The sequence below is a fragment of the Carcharodon carcharias genome, chromosome 12, assembly GCF_017639515.1.
Source record: "Carcharodon carcharias isolate sCarCar2 chromosome 12, sCarCar2.pri, whole genome shotgun sequence".
NCBI lineage: Eukaryota > Metazoa > Chordata > Chondrichthyes > Lamniformes > Lamnidae > Carcharodon > Carcharodon carcharias.
The window spans coordinates 124,024,266-124,045,273 of NC_054478.1; the positions used below are offsets into that span (position 1 = coordinate 124,024,266).

General features: G+C 42.8%; 1 protein-coding gene across 1 annotated transcript in view; it reads left to right on the forward strand.

The window, feature by feature from the left end:
- The window catches only part of LOC121285064 (mitogen-activated protein kinase kinase kinase 13-like), a 66,670-nt gene extending 52,472 nt beyond the window's left edge, over positions 1-14,198 (forward strand). Inside the window, exons 10-13 of the mRNA XM_041201189.1 lie at positions 2,261-2,960; positions 7,280-7,350; positions 11,728-12,031; positions 14,071-14,198. Of these exons, the coding sequence (XP_041057123.1) occupies positions 2,261-2,960; positions 7,280-7,350; positions 11,728-12,031; positions 14,071-14,172 (1,177 nt within the window). The 3' untranslated portion in view covers positions 14,173-14,198. The remainder of the gene's footprint in view (positions 1-2,260; positions 2,961-7,279; positions 7,351-11,727; positions 12,032-14,070) is intronic.
- Positions 14,199-21,008: the final 6,810 nt, after the last annotated feature.

A 21,008-nucleotide genomic window follows, 5' to 3' on the forward strand; every position in this document is an offset into this window, starting at 1 on the left:
CCTCCATGCATCTCACCCTCCTGAGTTGGAAATATATTGCTGTTCCTTCACAGTTGCTGGGTCAAAATCCTGGAACTCCCTAACAGCACTGTGGGTGTACCTACACCATGGGGACTGCAGTGGTTCACGGAGGCAGCTTACCACCATCTTCTCAAGGGCAATTAGGGATGGGCAATAAATGCTGGCCCAGCCAGCAATGCCCACATCCCATGAATGAATATAAAAGAAACAATGAGGAACTGACACAGTGGGGAACCCATCACTGACTTAATGGGGAACCTATGGATCAAAATCAATAGCTTGGGCCATTTAAGTACTTAATTAGTATATTATCATATTTACATATTATACAAATCAGCCATGATCTAGTTGAATTGCAGAACAGGCTCAGAGGTTGAAGGATTTACTCCTGTCTCTAAGCTCCATTGTAACCTTCACCCCCATCCCCTCTCCATTGTTTGAGAAACATATATTCATTGACTTTTCCCTGTCAGATTGTAACTTGCCACAATGTAACTCACAAGCACAGCTAATAGGCATCAGGATCAAACAGTGATGGGAGCTCAAAAGAACAATCAGTAAACTAACTCAGATTTTAATCAAGGTGCACATATCTATTATATGCTGTCTGTAACTCACTAAGACCACAATATGCTTAAATATAAATTAGAATAAATGTACAGAGCCTTAAAACCTTTGAGACTTACTGAATCCCTGATGTCCTATGAAACCCAAGATAATGTCACACAGTTGGTATCATTCTTCTGAGGCTGTGACAGATAGATAATGTGTTAGGTCAGTATAGAGAGAGCTCTATTCTGTATCTAACCTGTGCTAAACCTGCCCTTGGAGTTTTGATGGGGCAGTGCAGAGAGATTTTTTATGGAATTGTAGAATGGTTCTGGCACAGAAGGAGGCCATTTGGCCCTTTGAAAGCATACCCCATGTCACCTTTGATTCTTTTGCCAATCATTATAAATCTCTGTCCTGTAGTTCACAACCCATCTGCTAATGGGAAGCTTCTTTCTATCTACTTTAACTAGACCCCCTCATGATTTTGTATATTTCTACTAAATCTCCTCTCAACCATCTCCTCTCTAAAGAGAACAACCCCAGCTTCTCTGATCTAGCCATGAAACTGAAGCCCCTCATCCCTGGAACTATTCTCATAAACCTTTTCTGCACCCTCTCTAAAGCCTTCACATCGTTCCTAAAGTGTAGTGCCCAGACTGAACAAAAATACATCAGTTGAGGCCAAACCGCTGGTTTATTAAGATTTATCATATCTTCCTTGCTTTCATACTCATGCCTCTGTTTATAAAGCCCAGGATCCCATATGCTTTTTCAACCGCTTTCTAAACCTTCAATTATTTGTGTACAGGTCTCCCAAGTTTTCACTGTTCCTGCATCCATTTTAGAATTGTACCTTTTAGATTATATTGCCTCTCCTCATTCTTCCTATAAAAATGTATCACTCCACACTTCTCTACATTAAAGTTCATCTGCCACGTGTCTGCCCATCCCATCAGCCTACATCCTCCTTAAGTCTATTACTATCCTCCTCAAAGTTTACTACACTTCCTGAGAGTTGCGTAATCTGAAAATTTTAAAACATCTGCAGTTCTCCAGTCCCCTGGCAAGGCCTCATGTCTAAGGAGGGTTGGAAGATTATGGCCAGTACCTCTGAGGCTTGAACTCCTGCTGCTGATAACACTTCAAGGACATGAGAAGCGTCTTGCAGTTTCACATGGAACAGAATATGTACATGATGTGACTGAGATGCCCTTCCATGCCTCTATTTATTAGACTATTAAAGCTTAAGACTTTAAAAGAAGAATACTCACCAATCAGCTCCTCCCCTTGTCCAGACATCACTTTAAGTTTTTCTTTTACCCCTCTCCCTAACATTCAGGCTCCCTTACATCCAAGCTTTCTCATTCAACTTAGTTTTTTTTTAGTTTTACTTTGTGTTTAACCCATGCAGTATCTGTCCTGGTAGTGTTTGAAGAGACGTTGTTGAGGGAACTTTACTCTGTATCTAACCTGTGCTGTTCCTGCCCTGGGAAGATTTGATGGGGACAATGTAGAGGGAGTTTTACTCTGTGTCTAACCCATGCTGTACCTGTCTGGGGATAATGTCCAGAAGTGGTACCTAACCCAAAGTATGGTGACCATTTCTATTAGGGCTCTTTGTTTTCATTGACAACCTGTGCCAATGTGATCACTGTACGTTAACCAGTTATTCTTTTGTCTGCCACAGACCTGATCTCCTGAGGTCAGATGGCATTGTGCCGAATGTGGAGGTTGGATCAACTCACTCACCTATTTCTGGTAGCCCGAAGATGTCCACCCCTCCCGGGAAGGTGAGGTATCGTAGCAAGCCACGGCACCGGCGCGGCAACAGCAAAGGCAGCCACCATGAGTTTGCAGGAGTCCTGCGGGCCATCACGGCCCCAGAGGAGTGTGCCCTCCACCACCAGCATCGCCTGGGAGATGCTGCCAGTTGTGTGCATAACCTGAGGTACTTTGGCCCCGCAGCAGCACTAAGGAGCCCTCACACTGACCACCTGCAGTGCAAGATGTCTGGTTCCAGCCCCGACCTTATCTCCACCACACTGGCCGCAAACTGCAGGAGGAGTTCGGAGAATGGCAGTGTGCCAGACTGTGGGCACAGTGCTGCTGGTCAGGGCATCATGTGCCAAGACTGCAAGGAGCTGAAGGGCAACACAAGAATTGAGAGACTGTCCAACGGACATGAGGTGGGTCCTGCCAGCCCAAGCCTCCCCCGATCACCAGCCCACATTCCTGTGGCTCACTATGAGAGCCCCAAGCTTCAGGAGAGGAGCAGGCCCATGGAGGAGAAGCAAAAGGAAAGCTGCAAAGCAGGGTCTTCCCTGAGTACCGCTCAGCACCTCACCCCACCCACACTACCTCGCAAGCTGGGAGCCCTGAGAAAGGAGGTAAATATACAATAAATCCGCAGGCAGTTCCTGAGTTCAGATTGTGAGAAAGTAAAAAATCAGAGCAACTTCACCATTAGCCAGGGGCGGGGACAGGGGTGCAGACAGAATTAGGTTGATGTGTACATGGATTTCCAAAAGACGTTTGATAAAGTATCATATAATAGACTTGTTAGCAAAATTAAAACCCATGCATTAAAGGGACAGGGCGCTGTGGATGCTAAATTGGTTAAGGGACAGAAAGCAAATAGTAGTGAGCAGTTGGTTTTCATTCTGGAGGAACATAAACAGTAGTGTCCTCCAATGGTTCAGACGATTTCAACACATATTAATCAGCTGGCCTTGATATAATTTCAAAGTTTGCAGATGATACAAATCTCAGATAAGCAGTGAGGTAAAATGGCCAGACACATGGTAGATGAAATTTACTGCAAAGAAGTATGAATTGATTTATTTTGGTAGGAAGAATGAGGAGAGACAATATAAACTAAATGGTACAATCTTAACATGGTGGAGAAACAAGAGAGACCTGGATGTATACGGGCATTAAGTCTTTGATGGTGACAGGACAAGTTGAAAAAGCTATTAGAGCAGAAGGGATCCTTGGCATTACAAGCAGAGGCATAAAGTACAAAAGCAAGGAAGTTATGCTAAACCTTTATAAATCATTGTTTAAGACCCAGCTGGAGTATTGTGACCAATTCCAAGCACCACACCCTTGGAGAGGGCATAGAGGAGATTTACTAAAATGGCACCAGGAATGAGGAACTTCAGTTACGTGAAAAGACTAGAGAAACTGGGGTTGCTGTCCTAAATATGGAGAAGGTTAATGGAAGATTTAACAGTTGTTCAAAGACATGAGGGGTTTTGATAGAGTAAATAAGGGGAAACTGTTTCCAGAAGAGTCAGTAATCAGAGGGCACAGATTTAAGGGAAAAGAGCCAGAGGTATATTGAGCATATCTTAGTTATTACGATTGGGAATGTTCTGCCTGAAAGTGTGGAGGAAGCGGATTAAATGATATGCTTCAGAATTGAAAGCGGATAATATTTGAAGTGGAAATGTTTTCAAGATCGTGGATAAAGCAGAGGGGTGGGACTAATTGGATAGCTCTATCAAATGGCCGGCACTGGCACAATGGACTAAATGGCCTCTTTCTGTGCTGTAGCATTCTGTGATTTTAATAAATTCTATGAACTCTTAACGTGTGGGCTGTACCATTGTTCCTATTTTTTTAAACCTGAGATAGACTTCCATTTATATAGTACTTCCCACGGCCTCAAGACATTCCAAAATGCTTTTTGACAGGCATTTGAAGTATAGAATCCCTGGTTACCACTGTTCTACCAAGTAGCAGCTGATATAGGAACGTAGGGCTAGGCAGAGGCCATTCAATCCCTTGAGCCTGCTCCACCATTCAGTTCGCTGATGGCTGATCTGTACCTCAACCCCATTTGCCCACCTGTACATTGCTCTTGACACCCTTACCCAAGAAAATTTATTGATTTTTGTTTTGAAAGTTGCATTTGAACTCCAGAATCCCCAGCCTTTAGGGGGAGAGAGTTCCCGATTTCTGCTCTCATTTGGTTGATACCACCTGATTTGTCATGGCCTGAATTCCTTTAGTATGTGTCAGTATGAGGAGGGTGGGCATTCAGAGGATTAATGATGGGGGTGGGGCAGGGATAGTGTCAGCATAGGCTTTGTCCTTTGAAATTCTGAGTATGCTTTCAGCAAAGGGCCATCCAAAACTGGAGGACTCTTGGAATAGAACAGGAGGATCCAATCGAGCTTGGCTATAAACTAAAAGATAAATAACTGACCTCCACCCAGCTCTGTATAAGAATGTGAATCCTGTGCCTGAGACAGAGAGAACATAAGAGGGAGAGAAAGAGAGGCGGAGAGAGAGAGAGTCAGCAACTTATATTTATATAGAATCTTTAATGCAGAGAGAGAAAGACAGAGAATGGAGAGAGAGTGTGAGATTGAGAGAAAAACAGACAGATAGAAAGAGTGCAGCAAGGGGAGACAGAGAGACAGAATTTAATGCTGCAACAGCTAATATCAGCTCATTGAGCCTAGAATGGAGACTTTCTGGTTTGCACCAGGCAGACTGTACTCACTCACTAAGGGAGCTGGGTAGACTTTTCTTGATCAAAGTTCAATATGACTTTCTCAGCAAAGCAAAGGCTTTAAATGACCTTTGTTTCCCAGGTTAATGTGATGCAAACCATTCAAAAAGTACTAAGTGATTGTACAGGTGAAGGTATCCAGCTCGGCTCAGGATCTGATCTCTCGCAAAATGGGACCATCAGTGCCAGACCAGTACTTGCCAGGTGGAGGTATAATTCTGTGGATGGATAATTATGGACCAGACCTTTTTTTTTACAGTGAGGGCCACAGTGCAGGCCATGTTTAAACAGAGGCGAAATGATTGTGTAATGCCAAGGTTGCAGGAATAAGTGGGGTTCAAGAGAGGTGAGGGGTTGCACAATTTTGAAGTACCAGAAAAGATAGAGCAGGAGATGGCTCAGTGCGTCTTGGGGGTCAATATTAACCCCGCAATGACGGGCAGGAAAGGGAGGGGGTTAAAACTTAAAGATTTAGTCTGTGGCTCTGCCAGGCTGGGAACAAAAGAAAAAAAGATAATGAGGTCCTGCTGTTAAATTTGGCAGAACCTCCTCATCCTCAGCCTTACCGGATTTTCCCCACATTCTCCCTGCCTCACAATATCAAGGCCTTGGTTTCAAAAAAGTGGAGGAGCTTGTTGTATTTGAAGCTTTGAAGAGACAAGGGATGAAATTTGACAGGAGGAGTAATCATAATAATATTGATGAAGTGGAGAGAGTCGAGGAGCGGTAAGAATGAGAGGGATTGGGGGTTGGAAGTGAGAAACAGGCTCAAAGGAAGCGCTTCATGAAATGTTATCATGTGACAGATTCCTGACATTTTTCTTGAATCAAGCACCAATACAGATTCAGACAGCCTGTGAAAATGTGTCATCCTCCTGATACTTGTCCTGTTGGGATTGGCTTGCAATCCATCGTGTGCTATCATTTGATGTAACGTTATACTTTTCCTCATCTCCCTGACTGCTGATGGGGTCAGTTGGAGGACTGTTTTGTCAGCAGAACATATTTCAAGCTGTTGATTCTGTACCATCTGCTAATTGTGAGAAGGACACGGGTTTGTCAGGACTGTGTGCCACACAGCTCTGAGTGTGAGTCATGTAACAGCCCAAATCAGGTAGAGGGTCAGAGGCACACCAAAAAGATCCCTGAGGATGAGGTAAGAATAGGGAGTGGGGGGTAGGGTAGAGGATCAACATTGACACCAACCCAGGAGAGAAGTCCAATTCTTGGAGCAGAACCCAGCCGCTCCAACATGGGAAACCAGAGGATTAAATGCTCCAAATATGGATTAGATATAAAAACAACAACTTACATTTATATAGCACCTTTGGCAGAGTAAAACATCTCACCTCACAGCATTATCAAATAAAATTCAATACCAAACCACCTAAAGGGATATTTTGATAGGTGATTAATAGCTTGGTCAAAGAGAGGGGTTTTAAGAAGCGTCTTACAGGAGTGGGGTAGTGGTGAGCTTGGGGAGGGAATTTCAGGGCTTAGGACTCAGGCAGCTGTAGGCATGGCTGCTGATAACGGAGTAATTAAAGTTTGGGATGTGCAACAGGCAAGAATTGGATGAGAACAGAAGTCTTGGAGGGATGTTACAGAGATAGGGCTATGAAGGGATTTGAAAACAAGGATGAGAATTTTAAAATTGATGGACTGGGAACCAGTGAGTACAGGAATGATGGATAAACGGGACTTGGTCTGAGTTAGGAGCCAGCAGCAGAGTTTTAGACGATCTCAAATTTATGGAAGATGGCAGGCTGATAAGGAATCCATTGGAATTGTCAAATCTAGAGCTAGCAAAGGTATGGATGAGGGATTTAGCTGCAGGTGAGCTGAGGCAGCAACAGAGCCAGACGGGTTGGGTACAACATAAAGCTTCCTCCATACCGAATTAGTCACAACTTCAGAACGGTGCCAATTCTTACTTTGGGATCTCTGATTGTAGTTTCAAACTGGATGCTGAATGAGGTGTAACTTTCATCGGTGGACTCAGTACTGGAATGAAGCTGCCTAAACTGAGTGCCTGTTTGTGAAGCAACAGTGTTGGACGAAGCAGGACAGCAAATCAGTTGTGATTAGAAATGAGGGAATCTTAGCCAATGTAAAATAAGGCAGCTTGTGTCTTCAGTGTATGTGCTGTATGGGACACAGAGTGCCATTGTTTTCTGTTGGTCACAGAATGGAGATGACTCCTCCGAGGAAGAGGAGGGAGAAGTGGACAGTGAGGTGGAGTTTCCTCGCAGACAGAGGTAAGACATCAAATGCAGCCATCCTCTAAAATTTCTTCCCCTTCCAAGTGTTACGTAGCAACATAGAGAGTGAGGTGTAACTTTGAGTACAAGGACTTGTGAATGACTGTACTCAGCAGTGAAAATCACGCTGTGAGGTCTGGCTGAAGCCTGGACTGACAGTCATAAAATATAATCATAGAATCATACAGCAAAGAATGAGGCCATTTGGGCCAAGAATTCAGTGCCAGCACTTTGAAAGAGTCATTTGATTAGTCTGACTCCCTCAGCTCTTTCCATAGACCTGAAATTATCTCCTTTTCATGTATATAGCAGTCCAGTAAGTATACCCCTTTCCCAAGGATCCTAAGTTTTCCCCCATGAAATAGCAACTATTATTCCATGTTCATTTGGCTGAACTCATACAAGGTAGAAGTAGGAACATTGACCTCTGATTGTCATGGAGTGACTCCAGCTGGATGTTGATTGAGGATAGAACTTAAAAATAAGAACATTAAAAAAAAATTGAGCTGGAGCAGGCCATACAGCCTCTCGAGCCATTCAGTAAGATCATGGCTGATATCCTACTTTAGCTACACCTTCCAACACTATCCCCATGTCCCTTAATTCCCTTAGTCCCCAAAAATCTAGTGATTTCTGACTTGAATGTACTCAACAACCAAGCATCCTCAAATCTCAGGCCTAGAGAATTCCAAAAGTTTGCAACCCTTTGAATGAAGAAATGTCTCCTCATCTCAGTCCTAAATGGTGAACTTCTCCTGGTCAGGGGAAACATCCTCCCAGCACTGACCCTGTCAAACTCTAAATTCTGCAGAATATAGGTCTAGTCTACTCAACAGAACAATCCTCCCTATCCCAGGAATCAGTCTGGTGAATTTTAATTTAACTTCTCTAAGACAAATACATCCTTCCTTAAGTAAGGAGACCAAAACTGTACGCAGCACTCCAGGCACGGTCTTACCAAGGCCATATACAGGTACAGTAAGACTTCTTTACATTTATACTCCAATCCCTTTGTAATAAAGGCTAACATATATTTGTTTTCTACTTGCTTGGTGTACCTGCATGTTAACTTTCTATGATTTGATGAATGCAAACATTTCCCACTCCCTTAATATTTAGAAAATATTTTGCTTTTCTTTTTCTTTTTCAGTTCTACATCTAAAATAGCCTGTTCTCTGTTTGGTTCTTCGTCCTACTGATCTAGAAAACTATCTTGAATACATTCCATGAATTCGCCCTCCACATTAGTACTGCAAATTTGGTTTGCCCATCTAAAAGAAGATTAGAGTCCCCCATGACTATTGTATGACCTTTGTTCCATGTGCTTCTAATTTCCTGACTTATACTCCTCCCAATACTACAGCTACTGTTAAGGTGCATATAAACAACTCCCACCAGTATTTCCTGCTTTGTTTCTTATCTCCACCCAAATTGATTCTACGTCTTGATTTTCCAAGCTCAGATCATTTCTCTCTATTGTCATTTTCCCATCATTTATTATCAAGGCGACCCCATCTCCTTTTCAGTTTTACCTATCTCTATATCCTGTCAAATTACCTGGGATGTTTAATTCCCAAATATGGGACACTCTACAACCACACCTTCCTAATGGCTATTAGACCAAACCAATTAATTTCACGCTGTGCTATTAATCCATCTATTTTGTTCTGAATGCTTCACGCATTCAAAAAGGTGCCTTTAGAATAATTATTTTTCTACTTTTCCCTGATGATACCTTAGTCACTAATGCCCAATTACCTTTGCTAAACTTTCTGTCCCTTCCTGATCCACTCCGTTTATTTTTACCTGAATCGCTGCTCTACTATACAGCTGTGGCAACCAATGCATCCCACATCATCACTGAGACTCCAGTGTAGATCTGCTGCACACCTCCTTAAATGCGTGGGAAGCAGGGACTACAAGAAAGGACTATGTTGTCCTTTCTTAGGTTCCTGCTGCCCTCCCAGATTCAAGGGTTGCAGTCAAGGCACCTGTTGAGATTCTAACAGGCCAAAAGATTTAAGTTTTTCCTCCTGTTTAATTGCTGGGTGCCACCTAAAGCTCATGATGCTGAATTCCTCCACCAGAAGGAAAAAATCCAAACTTTGCAGCAGACCATCCAAGGAATGCAGCTGGGAAGCTGGCCTGAAGGATGTTCAGCTTCACAGGGCAGGCTCCAGACTCAATTTCTGCAGATTCAATGCCAATACAAATTTGCAGTAATTCAGTGAGGCTTCAAGGACTTCATCCAATGCCTCTGTAAAGGTGTCTTCTTGCTGATCCATGTCTAGGTGTGTAGTATGAGCAAGAGATTCTCTAGGGGACATGTCCCAGCTGGAGTACAATTCCACCAGTGCACTCCAAAACCCCATGTGTAGGCAATCATTATTTGAAGGTCTTTCAACTGTAGTAGGCATCACAGTTTACAACAGGAGTCACTGTTTTAGTGATCAAGGGCAGAAAGCCCCAGATGAGGCCAACTCTACTCTAAAAAAGCTGCCTGGGCTCAGACAGTGTCTCTGATTTTAACTCTGTGTAAGTGAACGGATTGTGACTGAGTTAAAATTTCACCCTGTCTACCCAGCACAAACTGAGGGCTGAAGCTGACCCCAAAGTGGAAATTCGGCAGACGGAGAGTGCTATAAAAGCGACTAAATGGGTAAAAAGAACATAATAAAAGATGAAAAAAGGGGATATGAAATGAGCAGCAAAAGTTTCCATAAATATGTTGAGAGAAAGTGAGTAGTAAAGGGGAACAAGGGGTCATTTAAAACAGCAGTTGAAGCTAAAATGGATAATAAGGAAATGGTAGACTTGTTAGATGTGCACATTATATTCATTTTCACAGTAGAGAAAGAGGATGAAATAACCAACACTTTAAGGGAACCTAAAAGTAAGTCAAACTTACTCGATTTAGTATGTTACAAAAACTATATTAGAGAAAATAAAGGAGCTTAGGAGAGACAAATCTCCAGGACCTAAAGATTTTTAACCCCGGGTATTCTGTAGGTAAGGAAATTGGAACTGTATTGAGTCATAATTTTCTCAAGCTCTGTATAGTTAATCTGTGGCTCTGGATTAATTTGCAAATTATCATTCTGTTACTTAAGAAGGGAGGAAAGAAGAATCCAGAAAACTACAGACATGTCAGTTTATGATCAGTTCTGCAGAAGCTAAAGGATCTATCATCAGGGATAGTTGAGCATTTGGAAAAGTATGAGCTGATTAAGTAGTCAGCTTGGGTCTGTGAAAGGCAGATCTAGTTGAATGTTTTGAGAAGGTCACTGACATGGTGGGCAGGGGACTGTCTGTGGACGATGTCTACGCATTTTCAGAAGGCATTTGATATGGTGCATAGAAATCAAAGTGACATAGATTGGTTGTGAGATAGGAGGCAGAGAATAATGATAAACTAAACATTGGTGGGATGTGTAACAAGTGTTGTTCCCCATGGATCTGTGCTGGGACCTCACTTTTCTCTATATTTGCGAGCGACTTGGATGAAAGAATAGAAAGTTGTATTTCAAAGTTTTCAGATGACACTAAGTTAGGAGCCACTGTATTTTTTGTCTGGACAGCAGAGGGAAGTTACAAAGGGATGGAGACAGATTAAATGAGTTGACAAATCTGTGTCAGATGAGGCTGCTGCTGGAAGTATGATTGGTTCAGCTCGAGACGGCTGTTACATTTACCCAATGAGTCAAGGAGCCAATGACTGTGTTACTTTTAAAACTGGTTAAAAGAGTTTAATCCTATTATAGGTTTCAGATATTGTCCATGAATCATCTCTGAGTCACCCCTAGTTGTGGCAATGAAATTCACGTCAGCTTGACTATTTTTTGGTATGTGGGAGAAGGCAAAATAGAAAACTGTTTTTGACCCCAGCTAAATATTACCAGACGGTGTAGTGGACATTGATACTAATTCATATGTATCTCAATGTACAAGTAGAATACACAGTGAGAAAAGGGAACAATTCCCTCTTGTCTGGTTCTTTTTGACTCATGTGTGATCAGTGTCAGCTCCTATGTGTGTACAATGCACAATGGGTAACAGGAAACAATTCACCCCTGTTTGTTACTGTAAGGACTGTGCCTGTCTCAATGTCAGCTCCTGTACATACTAGGTAAAAGAGAATGATTCACTCCTATCCAGGAGTTAATAGAAACTGCAATGAGATGATCTAAACTCATTTTGTTTTAGCCTCAGACAGTTGCAGACAAAAAAGCATTTGATCCCCAGTCTGTTCTGAAAGCAGGCCCCAGAGGTGAAAGCTTTTTAACCCCTTTATATTTGTTATTTTGCAGAGTGCAGGCACCGTGAATTTATGTTTTGCTGGGTTTCTGAGGCGATTTTGCTCTTTGTATTCTGCAGGCCCCACCGTTGTATGAGCAGCTGTCAGTCCTACTCCACCTTTAGCTCGGAGAATTTCTCTGTGTCAGATGGGGAAGAAGGCAACACCAGTGACCATTCACACAGTGGCACTCCGGATGGGTTGAGCAACAATAACGAGGACCGTCTGGAGGATAAACTAGATGATCTGCTATCACACACTCCGGAAATTCCCATTGAGATATCCATGCAGTCAGATGGGCTGTCTGACAAAGAGTCTGCAGTCCGCAGGGTAAAAACTCAGATATCGCTCGGGAAACTGTGTGCAGAGGAGCACTGCTATGAGGTGAGATTCTCATCGTTAGTTGCCGAGCTAATTCTCACCAATGCTCAAGAGAGTGACACAAGAGAGAGACCGAGGGGGTGTATGTATACAACTCTGAAATGGTAGCAAACAAATTGAGAAGGTTGTTAAAAAAGTATACAGGATCCTTTAGCCAAATAGAGGCATTTGGTATCAAAGTAAGGAAGTTATGCTAAACCTTTCTGAATCACAGGTCCCGAGCTGGAGTAATGTGTACAATTCTGGGCATCACACTTCAGGAAGAATGTCAAGGCCTTAAAAAGGGTGCAGAGGAGATTTACTAGAATGATACCAAGAACGAGGAACTCAGTTGTGTGGAGAGATTAGAGAATCTGGAGTTGTTTTCCTTAAAGTAGGGAAGATTTAATAGAGGTCATCAAAGACAGGAAGGTTTTGATAGAGTAAATAAGGGGAAATTATTTCCAGTGGCAGAAGTGTTGCTAACCAGAGGACACAGAGTTAAGGTAAAAGAACCAGAGGCGAGATGAGAGTATTTTACACAGTTTCTGTGATCTGGAATGCACTGCTTGATTCCAAAGTAACTTCCAAAAGGGAATATGGGGTAAGAGCAGGAAAATGGGCTAATTTGATAACTGTTTCAAAGTGCCAGCATAGGCAAGATGGCTATATGATCTTCATCGATGCGCTATTATTCTAGAATAGGTACAGCTCAGCCATAAAGAAAAGGGAAGACTTGAATTTCATGACCTTGGGAGGCCCCAAAATGCTTTACAGCCAATCAAGTACTTTTTGGTTGAAATGTAGTCACAGTCATAATGTAGGAAACATGTGAAGTCAATTTGTGTAACAATCTCTCACACACAGCAATGAGATAAATGACCAGCTCATCGGTTTTAGTGATGCTGATTGAGGGATAAATATTGGGATACTGGGGATAACTCCTCTGTTCTTCTTCAAATTGTGCTATAGGATCTTTTACGTCCACCTGAGAAAGAAGATGAGGCATCAGTTTAACGTCCCAACCACTGAAGTGAAATGTCAGCCTAGATTTTTGTGTTTAAGCATAATTTAATTGATTGACAGACCAGAAAGGAGGGGCTGATCGACCTACTCCTTTTCCTATGACCCTCTTACTTACCAGTTTTCTCTTCTTGTCATCAGTTTCTGTCATTCAAGTTGATACTTTGTTCCGAATTTTGTTCATCAAATTGATATTCCCTCATGACCAGCTTGTGTGGATGAAGAGGGAGAGGAATCAAAATTCCTCGGGTAGTAATCCAGCAGATAGGCTGGGATTACACCCACCAGCAGAGTCCTCCAGCATTGACCCCACCTGCAACTTTGGGGGTTACAGGAGGGCTCCTCATTTATCTGGAGAACTTGGGCACAGGTGCCCACTCACCATTTCAGGTGAGGTTTGTTGCTGCGTTGACCCCAAACGGGTGGTACCCACATTCATTAATGTTAAAGCTGATATGCCTTGCCTTACTCTGCAGACCAGACTGCGTAGATAGACCAGGTCTCATTTGAGCCACTGGAAGCTTTCGGCCCTTAAAAGATTAGCTTGTAGCCTTGAAGTTGCCATTTCCCAATACTGGCAACAGTTTCTGCTGTTGGAGTTGGTCATTCCCAACACTGATTCTCAGGTGTCTTTGATGGTCTCTGTAGTGAGAGCTTGATATGAAACTCTGAACTTTTGAGACTGTTCTTCAGCAAAGCTCAAAAATGACTGAGGAAATATGGCCAGCCTTGCATTTGAGGCTACAGCTGCTGCTATGTTTTGGACAGCTCCATTAATCCCATTTTGCTGTCGGTATTATTATGCCATCATTTCCACATATCAGTAAGGGTGAGAGCAGGGGTCGGCTCGGCTCTGATGCTGCTCATGGTTGCTGTTTGTCTCCTGACACACACTCCATGTTCCAAAGTGAAGGTTGATGAGTTAGGTGAGGTGTTAGAGATCTGGGGAGGGAACAGGGTAATGAAAGAACAGGAGAAATGGAATTTGGAGATTGTATGCTGTTGTCAGACCTGACCCTTAATGTTTGTGTCCACCCTAGAACCCCATGCACTTTGGAGAATCAGAATGCGACTCCTCTGAAGCTGAGTGCTCTGATGCCACTGTCCGAAGAGGGAAGGCCTGCAGTTCATCCACCTGGTGAGGGAGGTGGCAGACACCTGGAGAAAAAGAACAAGGAATAGAAAAATAATCACACACAAAGACTATCTAGATTTCCCGTGGGAACATACTGCAATAACACAAAGACACAGATACTCTTCGATGTTCTGCAGCATTCTGTGATGAAGTAATTGTAGAGTTCACTATCATTTCAATCGAGTATGGCAGGGATCCACTTTGTTGAATAATGTGGCTAGTATAAACATTAACATTTTATTTTTGTTTGACACTTCATACTGTACAAATGTCGAGTATCTACAAGAGATGGAAGTGCAGAGAAGATGGGCAAGGCATCGCAAGTCTTAAATCGTTTTTTTGCATGGAGTGTAAGGCTCAGGGTAACCATGGACCAGGACTAGGCTGCATTGCTGCACCAACCCAAGACTGACTGACAAGTGTACTGGGTAAAGAGAGACCAAAGTTGGCCACGGTTCATGGGAGAGCACTTCTCCTGATGTCTTCGCTGAAGAGGAAGTAATGAAGTAGAGTGTACCTGAATACTTCAGATGTACATATGCTAACTGGTCAGGATATCCAGCTTAACCCAATGACAAATGGACCCTGGGATTGGAAGGAAAAATACACCGTGAACTCTGGGAAACATGGTTCTTTAGCTACGCTCAGTGTTACTGAGAATTGGAGTCAGGGTTGAGGGGGCTGGGGGGTGGGGGGGGGGGAAGAGGGAAAGGGAGGAAGGAGTGTGAGCAGGAAGTTTGTTAGTCTAGTGAGCCAAACAAGATGGGATGAAAAGGCAGTTGTTAGTCTAGAGATCTAACCAAAGGCTTCCCAATGCGAGGCATAATATCTTCAAGCCGTTCCTTCACTGCCGCTGTATCAAAATCCAGGAACTCCCTCCCTAACAGCACTGTGGGTGTACCTACACCACATGGACTGTAGCAGTTCATGAAGGTGGCTCACCAGCACCTTCTTGAAGGGAATTAGGGATGGGCAATGATAACCCATGATGCCCCCATCCTGTGAAAGAATAATAAAGAAAAAGCTGCCCGGCAAAATAAGAAGATAGAACTAGTTCAGCCCCTCGAGCCTGTTCTGTGGCAGATCTTTACCTCAATCTGCCTGGCCTTGCTCCATATCTCTTGATACCCAACAAAAATCTATCAGTCTTGAAAGTGTGACCCAATGTTGACCCAGCATTCACAAACTTTTAATGAGTTCCAGATTTCTACTTCCCTTTGTGTAGAATAAGTGCTTCCTGATTGCACCTCGCCGCCACCCCCACCCACCCATCCACCCAATTTTAATTTTGGAAAGTTGAAGACAAAAACTGAAAAAGCTGGAAACACTTGGTGAGTCAGGCAACTACTGAGCAGAAAGTGTAGGAAAGCACTGCCCTCCACCCCATCCCCACCATGCAATCTGCCCATTGACAGTCTGGCTCATAGCCTTGTCTCTCGCTCTGACCCAGCCAAAGTAAGGTGGGAGAGGGACTAGGTTCTTTAAACGTCAAATGAGCAGAGTCAAGCTGCTCCTTCCAACACCCTCATTCCTGCATATACCTTTTTAAAAAAATATTCATTCATGGGATGTGGGCATCGCTGGCAAGGCTAGCGTTTATTGCCCATCTCTAATTGCCCTTGTCAACCACATTGCTGGTAGGTCTGGAGTCACATGTAGGCCAGACCAGGTAAGGACAGATTTCTTTCCCTGAAGGATATTGGTAAGCCAGATGGGTTTTTACAACAGTCAGCAATGGTTTTGTGGTCATCAGACTTTTAATTCCAGACTTTTATTGAATTCAAATTGCACCATCTACAGTGGTGAGATTTGAACCCAGGTCCCCAGAGCATTACCCTGGAATATTAGTCCAGTGTAAATGCCACATGCCACCACCTATTTTCAGCCATGCACCCTGGCACTGCTATGCTAACGGATGAAGGGTTATTCTATGACACTAACCTTCCAAACCAAGAAGTCTATTTGGCATTGATTGTTGCTGTCTCTGTGTCTGTCCCAAACCCATAGTACTGGATTCTTCCCTTTGTTGTTTTACTCAGTGACTTGAAATGCCTCTTCTCATGAAGTTGGAGCAAACAGCAGTCGTTTCATCCAGCATGTCACCTCATGAGCATCCGAACATCACAGAATGATTCTGGACTTCCCAGCCACAGCTCGCCAGCAATCAGGGACGACGATGACGCTATTATTTTGACCTTTTTTTAAAGATGGGAGAATCACAAGACATAGTCCTGGCTTCTCTACATGAAGAAATGAAATCAGTATCAACTGATCATTGCTGTTTCAGCACAGGTTTCAAGTATGAGACAAATCACTGTATCGCTGCAGGCTTCAGAACGAGATACATCACTGTTCCAGTACAGGATACATTGTTGTGTTGTGTAAATATTGAAATCTCCAGAGGTTGATGGTCCCTTTCAGGCTTTTACTCTGCTAATTATCTTCCATTTTACCAAGGTGTTATTTAAATACCTATCATTTGGCTGTTTTAAGGCAATGTGCGTAACTCAGCTGTACAGGTTAGCAGGTCACAGGTACAATTCAGCTTTTTTGTTATTTTTTATTTTTGTTTCTGTTAAGCCCTTAGACTAAGGAGGGAATAATTAGCCAGGACTTATGCAAGGAAGTGGACATGTGTGGATGTTGAATTGGACTAAAATCAGGCTGCTCTGATGGTAGAAGATTTTGCCATTACTCCCTGTGTATAAATGACCATACTGGAGGGCACTGTGCCCATGGAACTGTACCTTGGAAATGGTGAAAACTCCTAGCAAGAAAATAGATAATTTGGTAGACAAAAAGATTTCAGATGCAGATTGGCATCTGTGGCAGGGCCGTGACCATCTAACCATGACTCTCAATTTCCATTCAGAGTTTGGGATCTCTCTACTTTTTCTCTCTCTAGGTGCCTTAGGGCCCCTGCTATGCTGCCATTGTGTGTGCTTGAACTTACTCCTCTCCAGTGCAGACTGTTGGTCTCATTCCCTTAAAATCTCTTGGCATAGTGAGCTTGTCAATCTGTCATCCTTACATAAGGATAACAGGCCCACAATAAATGAAACCATTCACAGGGATATTAGACAGGTCCAACAGAGAAACTGAGAGGCTGCAATAGGATCGAGGCAATGTTGTACATCATCTATATATAGCCTTGGGAATCCCTTGATTAGATTCCACACTGTAACTCCCTCCCAGATATCTGTTACTCTACATATAAACTATGTGAAACCTGGGATTTTATGTCCCGACCAGTGTTGAATGAATATTTCCTATCAGTTCCTCTGAGCTGCAGTCTGTTTACTTGTTAACTCATGCACTATTAGATTCCAAAAACAATTCAATCACAAATTCCAGGAATGCCAAACAATTCCACAATAAGCTACTAGTCCTAGTTAGAACTTGTTGCTTTGTGAAAGTGGACTGAAACAGGTGTGAATCAGACCAGGTGGTCACAGCGTCTTCAGGACACAGGCAGACGGGGCAAGGCGCCTCCTCATTCACTCTGCCTGTGGAGTGAGCATACTCCACTACATTGCATAGGTGGTCATTTGACCCTTTGGAAGAGCTATCTAGTTTGTACCGCTCCCTGCTGTTCCTGTATCCCTGCAATTCTTTTTCCCATTCAATTATATCTCCAAATCTTTGTTAAAAATGAGATTCACCTCAGTAAAATACCAAAACCAGCCATGTTGGAAAAGCCTGAATCGGACGTTGATATTCTGGATAGTTCCATTCTTCTCATGTTTGTTTACAATCTCTAGGAGTGTAGATCTAATCATCCTCACTGTAAATTCTAGCACAAATGTTGCTTTATGAAGGAAAGGTCATTACTGCTGAAGCAGTATCAGATCATTTTAAATTATTCCTTGGTTCTGTAGCTGGACTACATCAGAATTCTTAAGTTATCGTTGAGGTTTTGATCGTTTTTTTTTCTGTAGATCAGAATTTTGTTTACTCCCTGAAGGACCTTTAATTTTTGTTTTATCAGTTCCAATTGCGATTGACCATTCCAGGAGTGGGATTGTATCAAGCCGTGAAACCGAACTGAAGTGTTGGAGGAGGTGGTCAGGGGTGGGAGAGGATGAGAAAGTGAGACAAAGCTGGCAGTCGGAAAGGCATGAAATGCAATTGTTCGATCAGTGTTGTGGGAACAGTGCACACGTACCTCATTTTCAAGCGGCCCTGTTTGTCGTCCCAGAATACAAGGCAAACTTTGAAATAATAAGTTTGTTTGACTATTTTTAAGTGTTACTTATAAGGATACAGCAATCCTTCCCTCATCTTGAGGACTTAAGCCTACAAACTCCAGCACAATCAATTTTATTAATGCTCCTCCTTTCTTGTTACTCCTGAACAACCTTCCTCTTTCCCTGAATGCTCATCGCGTTGATATCAGGATTCATCTCTCCATCTCTTAATTCTGTCATTACTAGAACCTAAGATCTGTGGAACTTAGGATGTCAACTGTGGTTGGCTGTATTGTAGGAGGTTTCATCACATGGCCTCCTGGTTCCAAACCATTTTGGCCACCTGACGTGTCCATTCTTGCAGCGGTCCACCTTCCCATGGCAATTGAATAGTATTACCCTCTTTTCACTATCTACAATTTTTAAAATATATAACTAATGTCCAAAAAGTGTTTAAAGAAAATGGAATGAACACAAATATTTTTGTAATGCTCTCTATGATTTTTCTCCTGGGTTTTACAGCAGTGTCAGCGAGATCAAACTTTAAGCCCTAATGTAAAAACAGAAAATGCTGGAACTTCTCAGGAGGTCTGGCAGGTCTGTGGAGAGAGAAAGAGTTAATGGTTCAGATCATGACCCTTCTGATGTATTCCCAGCATTTTGTGCTTTCAGATTTCCAGCATCTGCAATATTTTGCTTTTGTTTTAATTCCTAATGGGTCGACTACCCTAATGGAACTACTGATACTAGCCTTTGCTTTCTCCTGATCTCAAACTCAGTCCACTCAATCCACACATTGAGTAATTCTGTCCTCCCCATATTCAACCAGAGGGCACCTGCACCATAGGCTTCTCAGTTTAAAAAGAAGTTCACGCCCCAACAGTGCTGTTCTAACTCACTGAAAGCAAATATTGTCACCAAATTACAGCTTCCTCTAAAATTCTAGTTCATTCTCTTTTTTAAAACCAGGGTTTTAAATGAAGTCAAATTATCACCTTGAGGATTTTGTGCCCTGCATGAAGCATCAGTTAAACACAGTGATTTAAATACTGTTGGGCATCGCAAATCTTTACACCCCCATCCCTCTCCTCCTCTGCTGCATCAGATTGCTGGCATCAAGATCTTCCCCCAGTCTCTCTACCCCATTCTCACTCGTCCCACTCTCACTACCCCTCTTTCCCTCACATTTTGCCTCACTCTCTCCCTGTGCCACTTCCCTTATCCTCTCGCTCTCTCTCTCTCTGCCCCACTTGGCTCCACCCTAATTCATACTTAGCCCATCTTTTCTATTTCTGCCCCACTGTAACTCATACTGCCTCATGTCATCCCTTTCTGCTTCACCCTGTAGGCAGATATGATTCACTAATTCTTCAAATGGGGCATACACTTTAACTGACGGTCAGTGCAACTTTTTCAGACAGTTCAACTGTTTCAGACAGTTCTCTAATGCAAATCATATGCTCCTCAATAACTTCACATGGGTGGGACCTTATCAAATACCAGCTCAATAAAGTTAGAAAGTTGACTTTCACTTAATAATTTCCAACAAATGTCACACATTGGCCCAGAGATACAGCAACCTGCTAACAGGAAGCTGAACCAAATTCTTAGATGCCACTGCCACCACCCCACTTGTCTACCTGCCTGACTTATCTCAGGCAGTTGACGACATATTAAATCAGACCTTGCTTCTATAGTGAAAGTGGGACCTACTCGGCTAGCCTCAGCTATCAGACAAACTGTTGCAAAGGTAATTTTCAGTCAAGTCTGCATTACTGTTCAGGCTTATGGTAATGTGCTGAATAGGATTCTCATCATAGGTTTTAGGTGCCCTGGAAGCTGGTCTCTGCTCAATTGCAGAATTGCTTAATGTGCTTCCCATCCTCTTGGTCAGCACTGTGACAACCAGCTGTTGGAAGCAGCAGGTCCAAGAACAGAGATTACCTTTAGATCCAGTTTGTATTACTGTAAGGCTTACAAAGATCTACCCCTGTGGCTGCGTTTTACTGCACCTTGGCTAACCTCCTAAAGTTTAAACCACTTTCCTCATTAATCTTCCAATGTCACAAGGTGCTAACTCTGTTCCAGTTCAGGATTTACACAACTAAGAATATAGGAACAGGCCCATTACCCTCAAGCTTATTCTACCATTCAATTCAAACATGGCTGATCTGTACCTCTGCCCATCTCGTTCCATGCTTGACCCATCCTTTATTATTCCATGCCCAAGATATGCCTTTGTTCCATTTTCTTTGATCCCCTTACTGAACCAAAAATCCTATAGATCTGTCTGAAATTTTCAATTGGTCAGAGCCTTTCAGGGGAGAGAATAGCCCTTTCCAAACCTACATAAAATTCAAACTGAGCAAGGCAGCCAAGAAGAAATCTAAATACAGTTGTCAGGATTCTGGAGAGTTCGGACATTCTCAATTAAATGTAGAAGACATCAGTTAAAAACTGATGGATGTGTTTTTTTATACTTGATTTGCATTCCACCAAAGTACCACATTGACTTTTATTTTCATGCTTTTGTTGAAATAACCACATGCTCCCCCATCCCCCCCCACACTCCCCGGTGCAGTTATTGACAGCCCCTTGCAGTTAGGAGCCAGTATTGTTGTTCTTTTTATATTAAATTTCTAGGTCCATCTGGCAC